The 20,465-nt window shown below is 36.3% G+C and overlaps 1 protein-coding gene across 8 annotated transcripts in view; it reads right to left on the reverse strand.

The window, feature by feature from the left end:
* The window catches only part of actn1 (actinin, alpha 1), a 70,753-nt gene that overhangs the window by 25,596 nt on the left and 24,692 nt on the right, over window positions 1–20,465 (reverse strand). For 6 of the 8 annotated variants that reach the window (XR_012388578.1, NM_001168286.2, XM_009307475.5 and 3 more), the window contains exons 2-8: window positions 15,748–15,862; window positions 11,768–11,887; window positions 8,189–8,275; window positions 5,059–5,146; window positions 4,837–4,915; window positions 3,052–3,133; window positions 342–427 (exon numbers count right to left, since the gene is read on the reverse strand). Coding sequence is in view for 6 of the 8 variants with exons in the window: in NM_001168286.2 (NP_001161758.1) it covers window positions 342–427; window positions 3,052–3,133; window positions 4,837–4,915; window positions 5,059–5,146; window positions 8,189–8,275; window positions 11,768–11,887; window positions 15,748–15,862 (657 nt within the window). In the remaining 2 variants the exon portion in view is untranslated. The remainder of the gene's footprint in view (window positions 1–341; window positions 428–3,051; window positions 3,134–4,836; window positions 4,916–5,058; window positions 5,147–8,188; window positions 8,276–11,767; window positions 11,888–15,747; window positions 15,863–20,465) is intronic. The other 2 variants (XM_009307476.5, XM_009307474.5) reach the window with 1 other exon arrangement.

A 20,465-nucleotide genomic window follows, 5' to 3' on the forward strand; every position in this document is an offset into this window, starting at 1 on the left:
ATGACTTGGGATGGAAACATAGCCGCTGTTGGCATAATTCGATTAGAAGACTGAATTGGAGACACACTCATGCCTTCATTGTAAGACTTAATTTCCCTTCATGCAACAGGTGAAAAGACTCATGCAACTGTGGGAGGAGCATGAGCCCTGAGGGGCGGAGCTTAGCACTGCAAAGAGTCAAAGAGAGGAGGACTGTTAGGAAAGTAGTAAATGGGTAATCCACGAACAACCAGTAAACACAGCTACCCAAAAACCAGCGGGCAGAAACCAAGTGAAGGGAGGGACGTATAAGGTAGAGTGTAGACGTTGATATGATATTGGGACGGGGTGCCCTGCGATACCTTCTGCGCCCCGGAGAAGGCATGGTAGAAGCTAGAAACGTAGGTCATGATGGCCTTCTCATCGGGACGGGCCGTACCAACAATATCTGCAGAGAAAGAAGGGGGCCATATTAACGTAATGAGAGAATAAATGAATAATCAGAGTCACACACTACTTCAGAGGTCCATCTGAGGTGACTTCCTGTGTAAAGAAAGAGTTGTTCGTGCATGAAGATATGACATAGTAATGTCAACCTGCAATGAAACTATCAACAAAATATCAAACAAATACCAGTGCTTTTGAGCAACATAAATTAGCACTCAAATGATGGGCAAGTTAAGTTTTTGACCTTGTGTGTAAATAAAATGTTTAATTTTAGCCACTTGACACATTTCTTATTTTGATAAAGCTTGCTGAGATGCATTATTGTCCTCAATTTTAGTTTTATAATAAAAATTGTAATTATATTTTAAAAACATATAATATTCATTTTTATATTATAATAAATACAATATATTTTAAAATGTCAACCATCAAAACAATAAAAGTTTAACACAGACTAATTTGTTCATACATTAAAGTCCCCATGAACCGGAAGCTGCGACAGTTATTTTTTCCGTAATGTGACGCAGTTCCTAGAGAAACGGAATCTTAAGCCAGACATTGGGCTTGGCTTAATTTTTCTACTGTGAGCTGAATGAATGTAGTAAAGTAGGCAATTCCTTCAGAACGATCAGGAAAAGTGTTTGGGGAGAATTATTACAACCTAACAGACACCTCCTGCTCACCTGTTTGCTGTTAAAACTGACAGTTGGAGCAGCGTGATTAAATATGTTAGCCATGCATAATTCCTAAGATATACGTGATCAGACAACTTTACTGAAGAAAAAAACAGGAAGTGCATTTTCATATTTCAATTAAAGAGTAGAAGAGCAAACTAATTTTGTTGACATGCACAGATTAATTGTTCACCAAAAAAAACAGCAATATGAGCTAACAAACTCATGTGGTGAGTTTTGATTTATAATGTGACCCATATTTAATTTGTATTCTACATTAAAATTTATCTAAAAATATATGCATATTGATTTTTTAGGAAATAATTCTAACTGTAATAGTTTTTTTTTTCAGGAATAAGGTCTATTATTTTCTAACCATTGGTGAAATAAAAACCAACAAGTCAAGCTTCCCATGTTTAAATATAAATATAAATAAAATAAAAATTGTGGGAAAAAAAAACAAAAAAAAAAAACAAAAGTATTTATCATCTCGCATAATAAATGTTCTATAAAAGATTTTCTAAATCAACTGCCCCCACAACTGAAATGATTTCATTATATCTTACATGTCTTATTATCGATATATATATATATATATATATATATATATATATACAGTTGGAGTCAGAATTATTAGCCCTCCTGAATTATTAGCCCGGCTGCATATTATTTTCCTAAATTTCTGAATTTTTTTCAACACATTTCTAAACATAACAGTTCTAATAACTCATTTTTCCCCAAAATATAAATGTATTAGGTTTTGCTTATTCTAAAGAACAAAATGCATAATAAATAAATAAATAAAAATAAAAAGTGAAAAGACAAATGGTTAAAAATGTGAACATAAATATGTAAATAAATTACATAAATTCAAATAGTAACAGTACATCATTAAAAAAATTTATAAATAATAATGTTCAGTGCATTTTTGTATCTTTGTTTCCCAGCTTTCCAGTGTCACTGGTTAAACAAATTTGTTAATTGGTGCTGAAATGTAAGACATCTGAACAATACAAGAAGACACCAACAAGGGTTTCAAAGCTAAAACATCAAAAAATGTTGCGTTGTCCATCTGGTTCAAAAAGAGATTAAAGGGGGTCCATATTTTATAACAAATCTTGTAATTTCCCTTTAACAGTGTTTGCAAAATTACTAGTCATTTCTTTAATCCACTGGCCACAGGATGGCCTTTAAGTTTTTTTCCAATTTAAAGGAATAACATGCTTTGCTTGGAGTAAACTAAAATCTAATAGTTTGCATTGGCTTGTGTTCAAACTCATTTCTAATAACTGATTTCTTTTATCTTTGCCATGATGATAGTAAATAATATTTTACTAGATATTTTCAAGAAACCAGTATTCAGGAAGTGACATTTAAAGGCTTAAATAGGTTTATAAGGTTAACTAGGCAGGTTAAATATATATACGAAAAAATATATAGCTTAAGGGGGCTAATAATGTAGACCTTAAAACGACTCTTAAAAAATAAAAAGGTGCTTTTATTCTAGTCGAAATAAAACAAATAAGACTTTTTCTGGAAGAAAAAATATTATAGGACATACTGTGAAAATGTCCTTGCTCAGTTACACATAATTTGGGAAATATTTGAATAAGAAAATAGAAATCAGGGAGGTGAATAATTTTGACCTCAACTGTATATCTTATACATTTCATACCTTTAGACTTTAAAACAAGCCTTAACCAGCTGAATACTTTAATAATATCAGCCACGTACGAGCCCTGCAACAACCTCATCATGACGCCTACTACCTTAAAACCTTAAAACCCCTCCAAACATGTTGAAGAAGCTTTCAGTAATGGGGTGTAATTCAGCATACACACACACACATACCTGCGTTCCTCCTACATCTCTATATTTAGACCGAGTTTCACCTAACCTAGTTTCACAGTGAAGGTGGAACAGAAAGTAGCCTGTCCTCTAAATGTCTCACCTTCTGCGTCCAGCATCTTCGGGATGTCCAGATACTTCTCAGCAACATCGAAGGCCGTGTTCAGATTCGTCATGGGGTCGTCCTGAGAGAAACCAGAGAACAAAAATATGTATCAGTCTCTTTTAAATTTCTATATTTGACCCTAGACCTTAATGCTTTATGAAATTTATGTTAATGTATTATCTGAATGCTGAATAAATAAGCTTTCCTTTGATGTGTACTTAGATAGATGGGACAATATTTGGCAGAGATAAATATTTTTGAATATCTTTAACTTTTTATCTGGATATATTTTCAGGAGTGTTTAAAAAAATACTGAGAAAACCAGATTTAAAATTGTCGAGAGCACATTATTAATCAAAAATTGGGTTTTGGTATATTTACGGTAGAAAGTCAGCTAAATATCATCACAGAACATGATCCTTATTTAATACTCTAATGATTTTTGCCATAAAATAAAAATCAATAACTTTAACCCATGTATTTTTGGCTATACTGGTTTTGTGGTCCAGGGTCACATACAGATGAAACCAAAAGTTTACATACACTCTAAAAACAAGAACATAACCATTTTTTTTAAATGTCTGATGTTAAATCATACTAGACGTTTACTATTTTAGGTCCGTTAGGATTACCTAAATGATTTACATTTGCTAAATGCCAGAATAACGAGAGAATTTTTAATTGATTTCTAGACAGTCAAATGGTTACATACTGTACATTTCCTTGGTATTTTTTAGCTTTGCTTTTAAACTGTATAACTCTGGTCAAATGTTTTGGGTATCCTTCCACAAGCTTCTCACAATAGTTTGAAGGAATTTTGGCCCATTCCTCCTGACAGAATTGGTGTAACTGTGTCAGATTTGTTGGCTGTCTTGCTCGCACAAGCTTTTTCAACTCTGCCCACAAATTTTCTCCAGGATTGACATCAGGGCTTTGTGATGGCCACTCCACAACATTCACTCTGTTGTCTTTAAAGCACATTGTAACTAATTTGGCAGTATGCTTAGGGTCATGGTCTGTTTGGAAGAACCATTTGTGGCAAAGTTTTAATTTCCGGGCTGATGTCTTGAGATATTGCTTCAGTATTTTTACATAATGTTCTTTCTTCCATCTATGCTGTAAAGTGGGCCAGTCCCTCCTGCAGCAAAACAGCCCCACAACATGATGCTGCCATCCCTATACTTCACAGTTGGGATGGTGTTCCTAAGCTTGTAAGCTTTCCCCTTTGTCCTCCAAATGTAACACTGATCATTATGGCCAAACAGTTCAATCTTGGTTCCATCAGACCACAGGACATGTCTCCAAAAATTATTCTTTTTCCCATTTAGCAAATTGTAATAGTTGTTTTTTTTTTTTTGATTCTGGCTTGTTGATTTTCCCATGTTGTCACACAAGGAAGCAGTGTGCTTGAGGTTTTCCCCTAAATACTATTCTACAGTTGTGCCTCCAATTAACTCAAATGTTGCCAATTAGCCAATCAGAAACTTCCAAAACCTTGACACCATCATCTGAGCTATTTTCAGAGACATAATAATCTTATTATATGTAAACTTTTGACTTTCAAGAAAAGTTATAAAAATTTCTCAAAAAAAATCTTTTTTATTATTCTGCTATTAAGCATAACAGAAACAAATTTGATAATCCTAACTTACCTATAAGAAAAAAAATGTATTCACATTAATGTCTGATTTTTTTTTTTTAATGGTTATGTTCCTTTTTATACAGTGTATATAAACTTCTGGTCTCGATTCTATCTGGTCAGATTTCCTAGTATTCTCTCACCTTGCGCAGTTTATTGTAATCGATGAGCTCTGGCCGATGTCTGTGAATGAGCGCACAGAAGCCCAATCCATCCTTCCAGCTAACAGAGAGAGAGAGACAGACAGATAAAGGTTATATATGATGCTGTAGCTCAGCGTTCAGTTGCAGTATCTCTGTCAGTCTTTCTCTTTTCCCATCATTCACTCTGCTTTTCCCTCATGCGCTCATTTCCTATCCCCTCACCTGATGTGGAAATTCTGAATGTTGACATTTTTGTAGGGAGCCGTTTTCCTCTGGCACCACAACAGCAGGCCTTCTTTCGCTGAGGTCTCTGTACAACACACACACACACACACACACACACACACACACACACACACACACACACACACACACACACACACACACACACACTCGTATTAAATGGATTCTCAGTAGTGGAAAGATAAAGTTGTCATTTAAATGACTCACACATTCCTGAAATGACATTTGCTTTTAACGGTGCATATTCAGAAATCCAAAAGAGCAGAACTGAATTTGACTGATTTCTGTTATGTGTTAAAGCATTTTAACTTCAGTTAGCGTGTAATGTTGCTGTCTGAGCATAACCAACATTTACATTTATTCATTTAGCAGATGCTTTTATCCAAAGCAACTTCCAAGTGAGGATAAAAGAAGCACTTCAAATCATCATAGAACAGCAATATATACAATTGAAGTCAGAGTTGAAGCCCCTGTATAATTTTGTCCCAAATTTCTGTTTAACAGAAGTCGACTTTTCAACACATTTCTAAACATAATAGTTTTAATAATTAATTTATAAAAGCTGATTTATTTTATCTTTGCCATGATTACAGTAAATAATGTTTCACTAGATATTTTTCCAAGATACAAGTATTCAGCTTAATGTGACATTTACAGGCTTAACTAGGTTAATTAGGCAAGTTAGGGTAATTAGGCATTGTCTTTTGTCATCTTTGTAGGCAATCGAAAAAAAAATATTGCTTAAGAGGGCTAATAATACTGACCTTAAAATTGCTTTAAAAAAATTTGAAAATAAATTTTTTTTAAGCTAAAATAAAACAAATAAGACTTTCTCCAGAAGAAAAAATATTATAGAAAATACTGTGAAAAATTCCTTGCTCTGTTAAACATCATTAGGGAAATATTTAAAAAAGAAAAAAGAACTGACAGGAGGGCTGATCATTTTGACTTTAACTGTAAATGCTATGTCTAAGTTTAGAATTTTAATATTAAAACCAAAAGTGTATTGCATATAGAAAGGGGAGAGGGCGTCCAATAGGTGGTTTGTCAAGTCTGCTTGAAATACATTAGGAATTGCATCATGATTTGTGAAGTGTTGATAAGAAAGTGTTTGGTGCATATGGAGAGCAGAGTGTCCTTCATCTGCAAAATGACGATGCTGAAAGTTCAATGTAAACAGATATTCTTTATTTTCCAGAATTCACATTTTCAATTGGCTAGTAGGGGCCACAGACCCTCTAGGATTTTGAGATTTTGTAATCGCTGAATTTATCTGCAAAGACTTATCTCCGCACAAGCTAGCAAAGCTAAAAGCAGAAGCAGCGAGCTGGCTTTCACATCAGTGCCATCTGCAGTGCACACCTGATTCACAGCTGTGCACAGATCCTCATATTTTTCTTTACCCCTTTCTATATAACACCACTTCTTTTACTTTTTTTATTTGTGCAATGATTAAGTGGATTTTGATCTTTGAGCTGTTGTGCAGGCACAAAATGTACTGATATGTGGATACAATGCATGTTTTTAACATACAATATCCTTTAATAATAGTGTACAGATGCATTGTTTGCGTATGGTTAATGCATTTGGTTGCATTTTGTTTCGTGATGTACTGCTGACATGCTGTTAATATAATGCATTGTTTGCAATCCTATGTTCATGCATAGTTGGCATGCTCTACAGTTGACAAATAGCTAAAAGCTATGAAAAAGAAAGCTATGAAAGGCATTTTAAACTTACTTTATTTATTTTTTTGTTTTATTATTGGTAGGTTAATGAGTTACATTTTTATTTGATTACATATGAAATACTGAAATTAAATGTGATTTTATAACTTACAGAACCCAATGTCTAGGAGTAATAAAATATAAATAATAAATGCTTGAGTCAGTGGTATATTTCTCTATAGCAAATCAACACCAAATATTGCCACACATTTTAAGAAAAACTGCAGCAAAAGGAGTCATTTTAGGCTACAAAATCAGAAAAAAGACCTGTGAAATCCTGGAGGATAATGAGCTTCCTCATGGGTTTATGACATTACAAACTCTAAAATTTACATAAAGCCCACCTCAGCTGTGACATCATCAATATGCAGAACAATGAACTAGATGACCAATTGTGTATTTCTGTGGGAGGGGCTTCATAAAACTAGGAACATGTTCAACAGACCATTTCTAGGTGAACTGCAATGGTGTAGAATAAAGCCAAAATATGTGACCCTGGACCACAAACCCCAAGGCTGGCAAAATCTGGTAGCCCGAAGTCCCGGGGCTATTCACTTTTCAGTCCAGCAAAATCTATCTAGATCTAGATAGATAATAGATCTAGATAGACTGTTGGGCTAGGCAGTCCTACTAAAAATCAATAGCCCCAGGACTTATGTTGCAACAGTATATTTTTGGCAATAGTCAAAAACATTGCATGAGTCAAAATTAGACATTTTTCTTTTATGTCAATAAATCATTCGAATATTAGGCAAAGATCAAGCCCCAAGAAGACATTTTGTAAATTTCCTACTGAATATCAACCCTCAGAATTTTAGGTACACTGTAAAAAATAGCTGTAAAATGTACAAGTGCACTTTAAATTAACAATAAAACTACAGCACAATTGTAATTGTTAATTTACAGTGCACTTGTTAATGTTACAGCATTAATGGCTACCAAAATTGCCAGTAACACTGTACATTTTACAGCAATTTTACAGCGTAGTTACTAAACATTTCATTTAATGCTCGACAAGTAAAGGCTATTTTCTTAATATTTAGATTTTTTGAACCTTCAGATTCCATCAAATGGTTGCATCTCTGCTAAATAAAATCCTGACAGGTTTTGTGGCTCTGGGTCACATATGAGTAAAAATAATGTGATTTTGTCATTTCAAAATCAAAGAATGAACACGTTACAGTGCATCCCATAAACACAATCAAGCCTTCTACAATAACTGACTGACCTTTAATTCATTTTTGTTATTGTTCACACATGATATCAATGCACACAAACACACTAGATTTGTTTCAAGATCTAATGCACCACTTGCACGTATGTGTGTGTGTGTGTGTGTGTGTGTGTGTGTGTGTGTGTGTGTGTGATATTTTTATATATACCCTCCACTGAGATGTCCTGGATGGCGAAGCGAAGGATAATGGTCCAGATCATCCCGAGAGTCATCTTAGCATTTCCATCAACAATCTCTGAGCAGAACAAACACACACACACATCAGCATCGCATTTACTGTAACAGCTTGACAATGAGATCATGTAACAAAATGAAGCCAAATCAGAATCAGACAGCAGGTTTATCAGTATTGTAATATAATCATGCAAACATTCAACATTTAAATGATCAGTTGAAAATTCAATTGATGTTTTATCAATTTCAAAATATGTCTAATATATGTCTAAGTCCAAAAATAAATAGCAAATTAAACCATGACAGGCTACTTGCTTAACACTTAAAAAACCCTTATCCATCCTAAATCCACATCTTTTCTATCAATTTCTATTATTAATAATGAGATTTAATTTATTCCCTGTGGTCTGTGTGGGTCCTACCGCTCCAGTATAGCGAAGGGGACTCTATACTGCTCAGTGAGCGCCGTCTTTCCGATGAGATGTTAAACTAAGGTCCTAACTCTCTGTGGTCGGTAAAAATCCCAGGATGTCCTTCAAAAAAGAGTAGGGGTTTAACCTTAGCGTCCTGCTCAAATTTGCCCACTGGCCTCCGTCCATCATGGCCTCCTAACCATCCCCATATCATAATTGGCTTTATCACTCTGTCTCCTCTCCACTAATCAGCTGGTGTGAGGTTTGGTGTAATATGGCTGCCATTGCGTCATCCAGATGCTGCACACTGGTGGAGGATGAGGAAATTCCCCCCAATGTGTAAAGCGCTTTGAGTATCCAGAAGTTTTAAATAAATGTAAGGAATTATTATTATTATTATTATTATTTCTTTTTTCACTTTATTTAAATATAAACCCATACTTATTAATAATGTTTGTATGGCAAGTAATTTGTAGGATTTGAGTGTTTAGCAGGATTTTAACGTCTTAAAAGTGGATTGCAGTTTTTGTATGAATACTTACCATACTTGTGAATCAAAAACTGTCAAGAATTGTCTTAGTTCTGGCAATTGCCACCTATGCTCTTCCAAGTGTTTGCTTTTTTATATACGTTGAGTTGGTACAGAGCTGGGAAAACTGCATTTTCTTATTGTGCATTGAGAATAATTTACAAAAAGACTAAAAAACTTAATAAAATTTCAGTAAACTTTAAGGCATTACAAAGAGAGTGGTACTGGAAGCATGTGATTGTTTTTGTTGAGAGGACTGATAAAAGCCCAATCCCAATTCTATTTTTGTACCCCTACCTCTTCCCCTTGTCCCTTGAAACAGAGTGTGAGGGGAAAGGGGTTCAAAATATACCCCTAAGAAATTCGACAGCACTACAGCACCTGCACACGTCATCATATGTCATTGGGAGCTCTTACTACAAATGAGATCAACAATGGCGACTGCTGTAGTAGTTGCATTGTTTTTGGCATTTATCTTCAGGAAATCACTGAAGGTAACAATATCATGTTATCATAACAATATATTGTGGCAATAAGCTAGTAATTGTAATGTGCATTTACACCGTGGCCATATTCATCTATGTAAACACACGAAAACAACATTAACATTAAAGCAGACACTGTAAAAAGGGTCTCGAACGGATATTCGAGTTTCATTGAGTGACAAAACGTTGTGGGACTGCTATACAGGAGTTAGTATTAGGAATTATAGACAGAAAGCTTTAGCAGTTTTTTTAATCGTTTTTTTTTTTTTAAAGCATGACGGTGAAACACAAACGCTATTTCGAATGTCTTAAAACATGTGCTTGTTTGTTGTAAAAAAAAAAAAATCTTACAAATGACAAAAAATACTGATTTGAGCATCTCCCAACTTCCGTGGTTAGCCATGCTTACATTGTAGCTGGTGTATTCTGGGAAATTTTCGTACCTCTTGGTTTTGAGTGTGGCCCTGAAAAATCTCAGTTTCAAGGGCTACCTAGCCCTTCCCCTTAGGCTAAAGACACCTTCAGGCTAAAGACAATTGGAACACCCCTACCCCTTCAATGGGCCCTTATGAACGCGCAAAAAGAGGGGTAGGGGAAAAGGTTAAAGGCTGAAATGTTGTTGTTATGATGTTGTTGTAATGTTGTAATTGTTTTCCTGTATGGCTGTTACCTTGGCCAGGTCTCACTTGTAAAATAAATTTTCAATCTCCAAAAAGACAAATAATGTGTCTGCTATGCTACAAATCTGCACTTAATATTAAAAGTAAGCTTTAATTCGCTACACTCCCAGAAATAAAGGTACGAGAGCTGTCACTGGGGTGGTCCCTTTTCAAAAGGTACACATTTGTACTTGAAGAGTCCATATCGGTACCTCAAAAGTATATATTAGTACCTACAAATTTTAAGAGGAACACTTTCGTACTTTTTAGGTACTAATATGTAGCCTTGAGGTATTAATATGGACCTTTGAGATACAAATTTGTACCTTTTAAAAAGGTACCACCTCAGTGACAGCTTGTGTATCTATATTTCTGAGAGTGGACATTCAGATGAACGAAATGTCTCGCAGGACAACGGTACTACATAAATTAATCATAAATACAAACACAACACTGAACATAAGAGCTATTACAAAAAAAACTATGCATAGCTAACATATACAATAGGATACTTAACTATACACACAAGACAGGCTATACAAGTTCTTTTACATTATACTGAACAATGTAGTGCAGAATATTGTCCAATAGAGGAATTTAAGGTTATATACTGTGCAAGAGTTATTTAAGGTTAAGGCAAGCAGTGCAACATGATTGTGGTACATTTAAAGTAAACATCGTTTTCATTATTGAGTTCTTATAAAAGGGAGTTAAGCGTCAGGTGCATAAGAGAGAAGTGTGTTTCTACAGGTGGTTTGGCAAGCCCACTCACCTGAATGAAGCACAATTTGAAATGCACAATGTTTCCAAGAGACATGGAGCGATTAAGAGTGTCTATAGTGCAAATGTGCAACCTGGTGCAAAACTCAGAGAGACGAGAGGCTGTCTACAAGTGGTTTGTAATATTAAAAAGCGAAACAATGTCTGTATTTGCTTCTAAATATGCCTAACGGTTTGTTTTAGTTATTTGTTGTTACTTTATTTTGGGAAGTCCCGGTTTGAATGGAGGCAAATAGGCATGGGTTTCCTCTCCCACTTCTTAAGCTAATCTCATAATACACTCCACACACAACCCAGCATGTGTGTATGTGTATCCTAGACAAACACACACACACTCACACACACACAAAAACTGGTAACAGTATGTGACCACGGCAAAGCCTTTGCTAGATGGCTAATCTGTCTGGAATGCCGCAGTGGATTATATAGAGAGAGGAAGAATAGAGTGAAAAAAAACACACACTGCTGTCAGATTGATAATATATGTGAATGTATATACAGCATGTCTAACCTATTTAACTCCACTGGAAGCTGGAGGGACATCATGTGACATTGGATAGAAGTAGGTATCGCATACAGGCGGAGCGTATGTGATAGAGATATTCATCGATCCGCATGCTGAAACACTGAACTCATGACCTGGGACGCCTGCAGGATATAGGTCACTTCTGGATGGGGGCGACTTACCCTCTGCTCCAATAGAAACCAGTTTGACTCCTTTGCTGGCGATGAAGCCCAGAGCTTTATTCACATTGGAGATCTTGTGGACTCTCATTTTTCCTCTCTCTGGTTTGGCCAGGCGTTCTCCTGCAGAGAGAATCGGTTTAATGTTCAGGGGTCATCTTATGGTGTACAAAGCAGTTTGCCTTCAGGAGGGCAATAGGGTGTTCATACTTGTAGGTTGGTTTTATGGATTTATTTTAATTGAGTCCAAGAAAATTATACTTGTAGTGTGTCTTTAGTTTGCTACAGTAGGTGGGCTGCACAATACAGAGGGGAAAATAAGTATTGAACACGTCATGTTTTTTTCCTGGGGATAATATTTCTAAAGGAGCTGTTGACATGGAATTGAATAAGATTTTAGTAAAAACACAAACAACACAAACATCAAATAATTCAATAAATAAAATAATAAATCAGAAAAATGAGTTATGTGTAATAACAATTAAATGACACGAGGAGAAAGTGCTGAACTATTGAAAGATAACAATACTTTAGGTTTTTTAGTGACATCAGCTTAAAGAGGCCTCTTATATGGAGAATGAAGTCACATGAATTGCTCAGCTGTGAGATTTTTACAGAATTCAACGTGGTTCTGTGGGTCTCGTCTATCAAATCTGATATTTATTTTGTGTTGTATTGAAGTCAGCTGATTGGCTGGGCTATTCTATAGCTTTATTTTCTATCTTTGAAAGCATTTGGAGTTCCCTTGGCTGTGTTTTGGATCATTGTCGTGCTGAAATGTCCATCCTGGATTCATCTTCATCATTCTGCTAATGTAGATGTTGAACAAAAGCAGCGAATATTAATTTAAAATGATAAAGAGCAAAGGTTTGCTGAATAACCACTAAGAGATTTCAGCTGCTGTCTGGGCTTTCATTGCCTTTCTGCACCTCCCTTTCTTCATGTGTTCAATACTTCTTCCCTGTGTCAATTCATTTTATTAGGCATAACTTATTACACTAATTGGATTTGTTTTCTTTGCATATGTGTTTTTTTTTTGGTTGTTAGCAACAAAATTTCAAGTCAACATCACCCCCAGAAAAATGTTTTCTGAAAAAAATGGTGACGTGTTCAATACTTAGTTTCCCCGCTGTGTATTGTTTCAGCATTGATATCGCAATGTGCACATTTACAATAGTCACATCGCAGAAAATGTAATGTTGACATAGGAAATAGTTGAACATGAAAACAACTGAGATTTGTGGAGTTACTGCAGAGTTTATCCATAACGGTATGAAAGTCTATTATTTGCCTATTTCTTTAAAGTATCCAAGCACAAGAAATTTGCAAATTGCAACTTTAATAAAGAATCATTTTGTTAAACTGTTAATACAGTTAAAACTCACTCACTCACTTTACTATTCATACTTTGGCTTAGTCCCTAAATTATTAGGGGTCACCACAGCGGAATAAACCACCATTTACTCTGGCATATGTTTTATGTGGCGGATGCCCTTTAAACCTTAACAGTAAAAACTTTAGTATAACTTATTACTTTTGATTTTTTTTATTTCTGTACCTGAATACTATTTTACTACCCTGAAAACAATAGAGCACTGTTTAGTATACTTTTGTCTTTTCTCTGTTGTATTTATGTTTGTAATTTGTCTATATTTTATCCATGACTCACTCCCCAACAGAATCATTCCAATCAAAGTTCTTTACAGCTCTAATTTAGTTTTAGCAATTTCTATGTCTGAACCTAAAGATACAAAACAGACAAACAAACAAAAAAGACTTTTATAATGTATCCCAGTGGGCACCTTGATGTAACAATAACATTAAAAATGCAAACTGATTTGATGTTAAAACCTTGATGTCCATTTGACATCCACACACTGATGCCCTTTCCACCAAAATAAAGACAAAAAAAGGATTATAAAATATTGCATTAGTCTAAAAGCTTTGATTACAAATTACAAATTTACACTGGATTTGATATCCCTATGATGCATGTAAACTACCTTGATAACAAAACGCCCTTTGGCATTAAAAAAACACATCAAAGATCAATAACAGTTATTGATTTTTGAGCTTTTTGTTGGTGCCAATGTTTGATGTCATTTTGACATAAAGGTTGTTAATCAAAATCAAATCGATTTTAATATTTGATGTATATTTTGTCCTTTTTTAAATGTTGTTTAGACATCAAAGTGTCCAATAGTGGTGTTTTGTCACTGAACTTATCAAACATCTTAAACAACTTTGTGAGCTGATTTAAAATGAATGTGTGCAATTGTGATCTTATTTGTATCAATTAAGAAAGCAGCTTAACAAGCTTAAAATGTGCAAACTAAAAAACTAATACAGATCCACGAAGTGCCTTCATTACAAACAAAAATGAAGATCAGCTGCAGGGAGATGCGTTTCTGAAAGCCGAATTAACCTGTAACTGCCAACATTGTAAATATAAAGGGGAAAATACAGTATATATAAATATGCATTCAGTTATGGTGTGCTCTGTGCTGGTGAACCATCTTTTCAGCCAGCCCTGATATTTGGTGCACACAAGGTTCAGGTGGCAGGCTTGACACCTATTCAAATGAACTGCACGAACAAAACAATTGCCCCAGAGTTGACTTCGATCAAACCAAAAGCTGTGCGAACACACCCTTCAACATGTACACAATACCTTGCACTTATTCCATGCAGTTATCAAGTAATCTGAATTATGCAAATCCTGTTTTAAAGAAAAACCTATCATTTTACCACTTATCTGGAATATGTTATTTTAATCATCTGAAACATGCAGCCACTTATCTTATAAAGTTGAATAATGAACTTAAAACTTGTATAACAAAATTCACATTAAGCAGTTAAAAGATGCACAAAGCATGCACATTTGGATTCATAGCCAATGAGAGTGACACATAGTGTGGTTTATTTATAAACTAATTTCTAGAGGATTACGTGCTTATGTTCAACACGTCTGGCACCTCATTAGCTCTATAATCAGCCCTATTAGATGATTACGGAAGCATTATAAATAACCAGAGTTTTTCACTCCAGTTATCTTCGTCTTGAAGTTTCCCCCCCTTTCACCCCTACTTCCCACCCTTTTTTCTGATAGGGCAACACAGTGGCCCAGTGGCTAGCACTGTTGCCTCACAATAAGAACACCGCTGGTCCAACCTTCTATTGGGCCGGTTGGCGTTTCTGTGTGGAGCTTCCATGTTCTCCCTGTGTTCAGGTGGGTTTCCCCCGGGTTCCCCGGTTTCTTCCCAACGTCCAAAAACATACACCATAGCCAATCGACTAAACCAAATTATCACCCAAGACAACCTTAGTTTACACTTCTCACTTGGTGACAAGCATGGGAGTCCTTGAGACCAACCTGAGCTCGAACTCCCCTCTCGCCCTTCAAACGGGAGGGAGCCCCGGGCTCGAGGATATTACAAGCTCAGGGCCCTCTCCCGAGACAGCCTGCCAATTACGCTTTATTGAATCTCAGCTAAGTGTGAACTCTTGAAATGAGTATGTGTCACATTTACCTCATCACATGACTTCATAATAAAAGTATATAGTACGTGAATGCCAGTTAATTTCCTGTGTTTGTCTTTTTCTTTTCCTATTTTTGTTTAGAATACTAGACACTAAATTTAAAGTACCTAAAAAAAACATTCATATTTGTAAATATCTCACTTTATTCAAGACTTCTGTTTCCTTTTTTTCTAAATGAAATTATAATTTAAAGTAACATTTTGAGAAGGTGTGAAGTGTAGTCAACTCACCTGTGAAAAATCTGTGAACGTATTTTATTTATCAATTTATTTAGCAAATTTGTATGCACTAAAAGAAATATCTCAATGAATCCTATGAAAGAAGCAGGGAACTATATCATTTTCACAACAGCAAAGAAGATTTAAGTTAGGTTTCAAAATATAGAGGGGGCTGTTTTCAAGGTGGAATGGGGGACTGGGGGAGTGTGGTGAGAGGTCACTGACCTGAGATGACCTCTAGGAGCAGCATGAGTTTGAGTCCGTCTCTAAAATCCTCCTCTATGTTTTCAATTTGTGTACCCGCCTTCCGTAGATGAGAATTGCACCAGGCAGTAAACGTCTGGAAAAAAGAAGGATTTATAAGTTGAGAAGACAGATAAAAGCAAAATGCAATGCAACAAGTGCCTGTTATGTGCAAATAAGACATGGCAAAAACATACTGTAACATGCTTTTTGTCTTTTCCAATTGTCAAAGTTAAATAATACTGATTTTTGTCTTAAAATGTGCAGTATATTATGATATTTTTAATTTACAGTTTTATTATTAAAAATTGAAAGTTTTTCCATTTTTGGGATGCACTGATTTGGAAATTTTATCCAATAACCTCTGATTAATTGCAATTGCTCTTCATTACTGATGAAAAACTCTCACACAGCTGTTTTTTTCTTGTCTTTTCTCTAATAAAGACGTTTCTGAAGTGTGTTAATTTGCAAAGCGTCATGTGATGTTCAAGGCAGCAATCAAAACCCAAAGTGGATCGACTGGCAAAATAACCTATAATAATTTATCACTTTTTTAATACTAGGCAGACAATTGTATTATCCCTCCAATAACAATAGCAACCTGTCTAATATAGCAACCAATATAGTGTACATCTCTTAGTCTTACAGGGCTCTAGGATGTGACCAATTTTTGCAACCTAGTTTCTTAAAGGTGCGACTAAAGAAAACTCTTTCTTTGTTTTTCTGAGTTTGCACCGGTGCGACCAGCCATTCATTCATTTTTTTTTTCCGGCTTAGTCCCAAAATTAATCTGGAGTCGCCACAGCGGAATGATCCGCCAACTATTTTGGCATATTATTTACACAGCGGATACCGTTTCAGCCGCAACCCAGTACTTGGAAACACCCATACACTCTCACATACACACTAATACACTACGGACAATTTAGACAACCCAATTCACCTCTACTGCATGTTTTTGGACTTGTGGGGAAAACCAGAGCACCCGGAGGAAACTCACATGAACATGGGGAGAAAATGCAAACTCCACACAAAAACGCCAACTGACTCAGCCGAGACTCGAACCAGCGACCTTCTTGCTTTGAGGCGAACATGCTACCCACTGCACCACCACAGCAGCTCTACGACCAGCCATTCAAGGGCAACAGACACACACAAAGCTGCAGTCACACTGCACTTTTTCCCCATTAGACCTTCATTCTTACGTATGCGAATGCGTCAGACTGGAAACGCAAGCTTGTGCGTCAAGTTTCGCAGTTTGCTGTGTTGCAGAGTTCAGGCAAGGTGAACTCTGACCTACGAAATTACAACAAGTGACTACATAAGACCAATCGAAGATCAAAACATGACCTGTCTGTACAGAAATTTAAATATGGACCAATCGCTGGCTTTCTAAAATATCTTTTTTAAAATTAATATCTAAATAAAAATATGTACATGGTTGCATAGCCCAAGCCTTGGCCGTCACGCACCTCTCAAAAATGTAACTACACGTCGCAACGACACGTATCGCAAGCTCTGTGATAGGTCGGCTTGATATCGCTGACATGTGTAGACGGGGTTGAGAGCTGCACAAGCCCGATGGGGCGAGTGTTTACAAGTGTCGAGTCCCATGAAGCAGCTCTAGATGGAAACTAGGGGTGTAACGATACACCCAGCTCACGATACGATGTGTATCACGATATAATGTTCACGATTCGATATGTATCACGATATTTGGAATAAAAATTTAAAATTAAATTGAAATGCAAATTTTACCAAGTAAACTATTTTTTATGTATTTCTTTTGTTTCAACTTGTTAAACTGAACCTTCTTTAAGAAAATAAATTAAACAGGCCTGTCTCTGGAAAATAAAACAATTTAAAAACTTCTTAAAAATATTATTGAAATGACAGAGACAAAATTAAGGAACAATTTAAGTAAAGGTGCAAAAAAAAAGCTTTCTGTTTAATTGAATTTAACAGTAAGAGCTTAAGGCTTTGCTTGGTCACTTGTGTTTTTTGTGTGTGCAAAAAAAAAATCCACATTTCCAGGTATTTAATTCATATTTAATTAAATTCATTTAGAGATATCTCTAATTACAATTGTGACTAGTCAAAACTCATTTAGAGATATCTGCAAATATTTTTCAATGGAAGTCAATGGAGGAATATGACTAGTCATAATATATTTGCAGATATTTCCAATCTGATTTCGTACTAGTACAATTGTAATTGCAGATATCTCTAATTGTCATTCTGACTAGTCGAATTATAATTATGACTAGTCAAAATATAATTAGAGATATCTCTAAATATATTTATGGAGTCAGAACAAAGGTTTAAATGCTAAAACGGCTTGCCATACGCGCGCATCTATCAGTCCGCCCTCTGTAATAACAGCTCACGGTCAGCTCACGTCATGCGTGATTTTGCGGCGGGAACATTATATGAAGACAGAATGATATTTTAGGGTGAATTGTACCTTATAAATACAGTCTGTGACTATTTCAACACCATTAGGAGGTATCCCTGTCGCTGTGCAAAGTATGTAAATCACTGTGAAGACTTTAAAACTTAGGATGTTTGACCCAGTATGCGTGTCAAAAAGTGGACGAGTCTAAAGCAATGACTGTACAACCGAAATGTTGCCAGACGTCTGATTTTGAGAGGATGGGCCATCCTCTATTTCAGCTCCATTCATCTTGGTCTGCTAACATTACTGCTGCTGCAATCTGAACTCACGTGCGACAGCAGGTGGAACGTAGCTCACGTGCAAACAGCTCAACTATTAAGAGAAAACGGACGTCATATCGTAATCAAATCGTCATAACGCCACGATGCATATTGTGACATTTTTGCATCGCAATAAATCGTACAACGATAAATCGTTACACCCCTAATGGAAACTGTTGTTTTGTGTTTACCTTATGATTAAAGTTGTTGCATGTCCGCCGGTTCCCACCTCAAAATTAGTGAATTTGAGCGTTCAGAAGAAAAAAACACCAGCAAAGAAACTTGACACAGGGGGAATTAAAAACTTAGCATTTAGAAGTGTTAATGCAGAGCAACACAAAAAGCACACAGAAATATAAACGCACGGTAATGCACATTGTATGCGCCACAGATCACGCTGATCGTCAATGCAGAAGTATAAACCAGGCATTAGGCCCATGTCGTGGTTAAGGATATTAGTTAACTAGATTGTTAGTTAATCATTTACAAGTCAATATCGCCTGTATGGATGGCGATTTTCTAAAGTGAACTTGTAGTCGAAAATGTGCCTAACTTTCGTGCTGGTGCACAAAAAAAAACGTTAGGTACACAAGTGCAAAAGTCTTGAGCTTTGTTTGCCGGCAGCTAGCTCTCTGCAACTTTCAAATGATCACCCACTGGTGTGCCTGGTCAGTACCTGGATGGGAGACCACATGGAAAAGCTAGGTTGCTGCCAGAGGTGGTATTATTGAGCCCGGCAAGGGGCGCTCAACCTGTGGTCTGTGTGGGTTCTAACGCCCCAGTATATTGATAGGGACTCTGTACTGCTCAGTGAGCACCGTCTGTCAGATAAGATGTTAAATAGTGAATAGTGAGGTCCTGACACTCTGTGATCATTAAAAATTCCAGAATGTCCTTCGAAAAAGAGTAGGGGTTTAACCCCAGCATCTTGGCCAAATTTGCCCACTGGCCTCCGTCCATCATGGCCTCCTAACCATCCCCATATCATAATTGGCTTCTTCACTCTCCTCTTCACCAATCAGCTGGTGTGTGGTGTGCGGTCTGGCACAATATGGCTGCCGTTGTGTCATCCAGGTGGATGCTGCACACTGGTGTTGGATAAGGAGATTCCCCCAAAAAAATGTGTAAAGTGCTTTATAAATGAAAGGAAATATTATTAATAATTAGAACCTAGTTTGTCTAAAGCCCTGTTCCGACAGCTATGAAAGACCCAGAGTAAAATGTGCCATCCAATCAGCATTTTCAGTGTGGTATTTGCAAAGATTTCATTCTTTGCTACCCAAAGAATGCAACTGCACAACAAATTGCAATAATTCACAAAATATCAATAAAAACGTGATTTCCTCATGATGTGAGCCAGTTTTATTTATTGCACACACCTGAATTCTGCATGCACTTGAATTCTTTGGTAGTAGTGTAATCATTTACAAACATGCCGAATGGTGACAGTAAGAAAGAGAGAGAAAGAGAGAGAGGGCGAGCGGTTGTCTCGACATCGGTTGTCATGGCAGTGCTGAGTATCTGTGGCTTCAGGATTCTTCGGTATGTTAGCGAGCTGATGAGAAACAGCTGTGGAGCAGAACAGAAGCTAAACAAGCTCAGGCTAAACGATTGATAAGCCACTTAATGCAATCGAAGACACTTACGTTTATGCATGTAAAAGCAGGGATTTGTTCTAAGTTTGAGAGGCGAGGAATTCAATCTGGAATTAGACATGAGGAGAGACAGGGCAGCTACAGGATGCTGTCAGTCCCAAAGGGTTAAGCTATACTGCTAATGATTATTGAAGAGCAGATTAGGTGAGAAAACAGGAATCTTGTAGCTAATTAATATGAAACCCCTTCATATGGGAGTATCTAAAGATAGGCAGTAATTGCTAATCAAGTAGGAAATAATTCAAGAAGAAGTTCAGATGCTGGTCGGTTAGCACACATACACGACAGGATACAGTTGCCATTTCAATATTGCAACCACAGCAATGCAAA

This window comes from Danio rerio, chromosome 13, assembly GCF_049306965.1.
Source record: "Danio rerio strain Tuebingen ecotype United States chromosome 13, GRCz12tu, whole genome shotgun sequence".
NCBI lineage: Eukaryota > Metazoa > Chordata > Actinopteri > Cypriniformes > Danionidae > Danio > Danio rerio.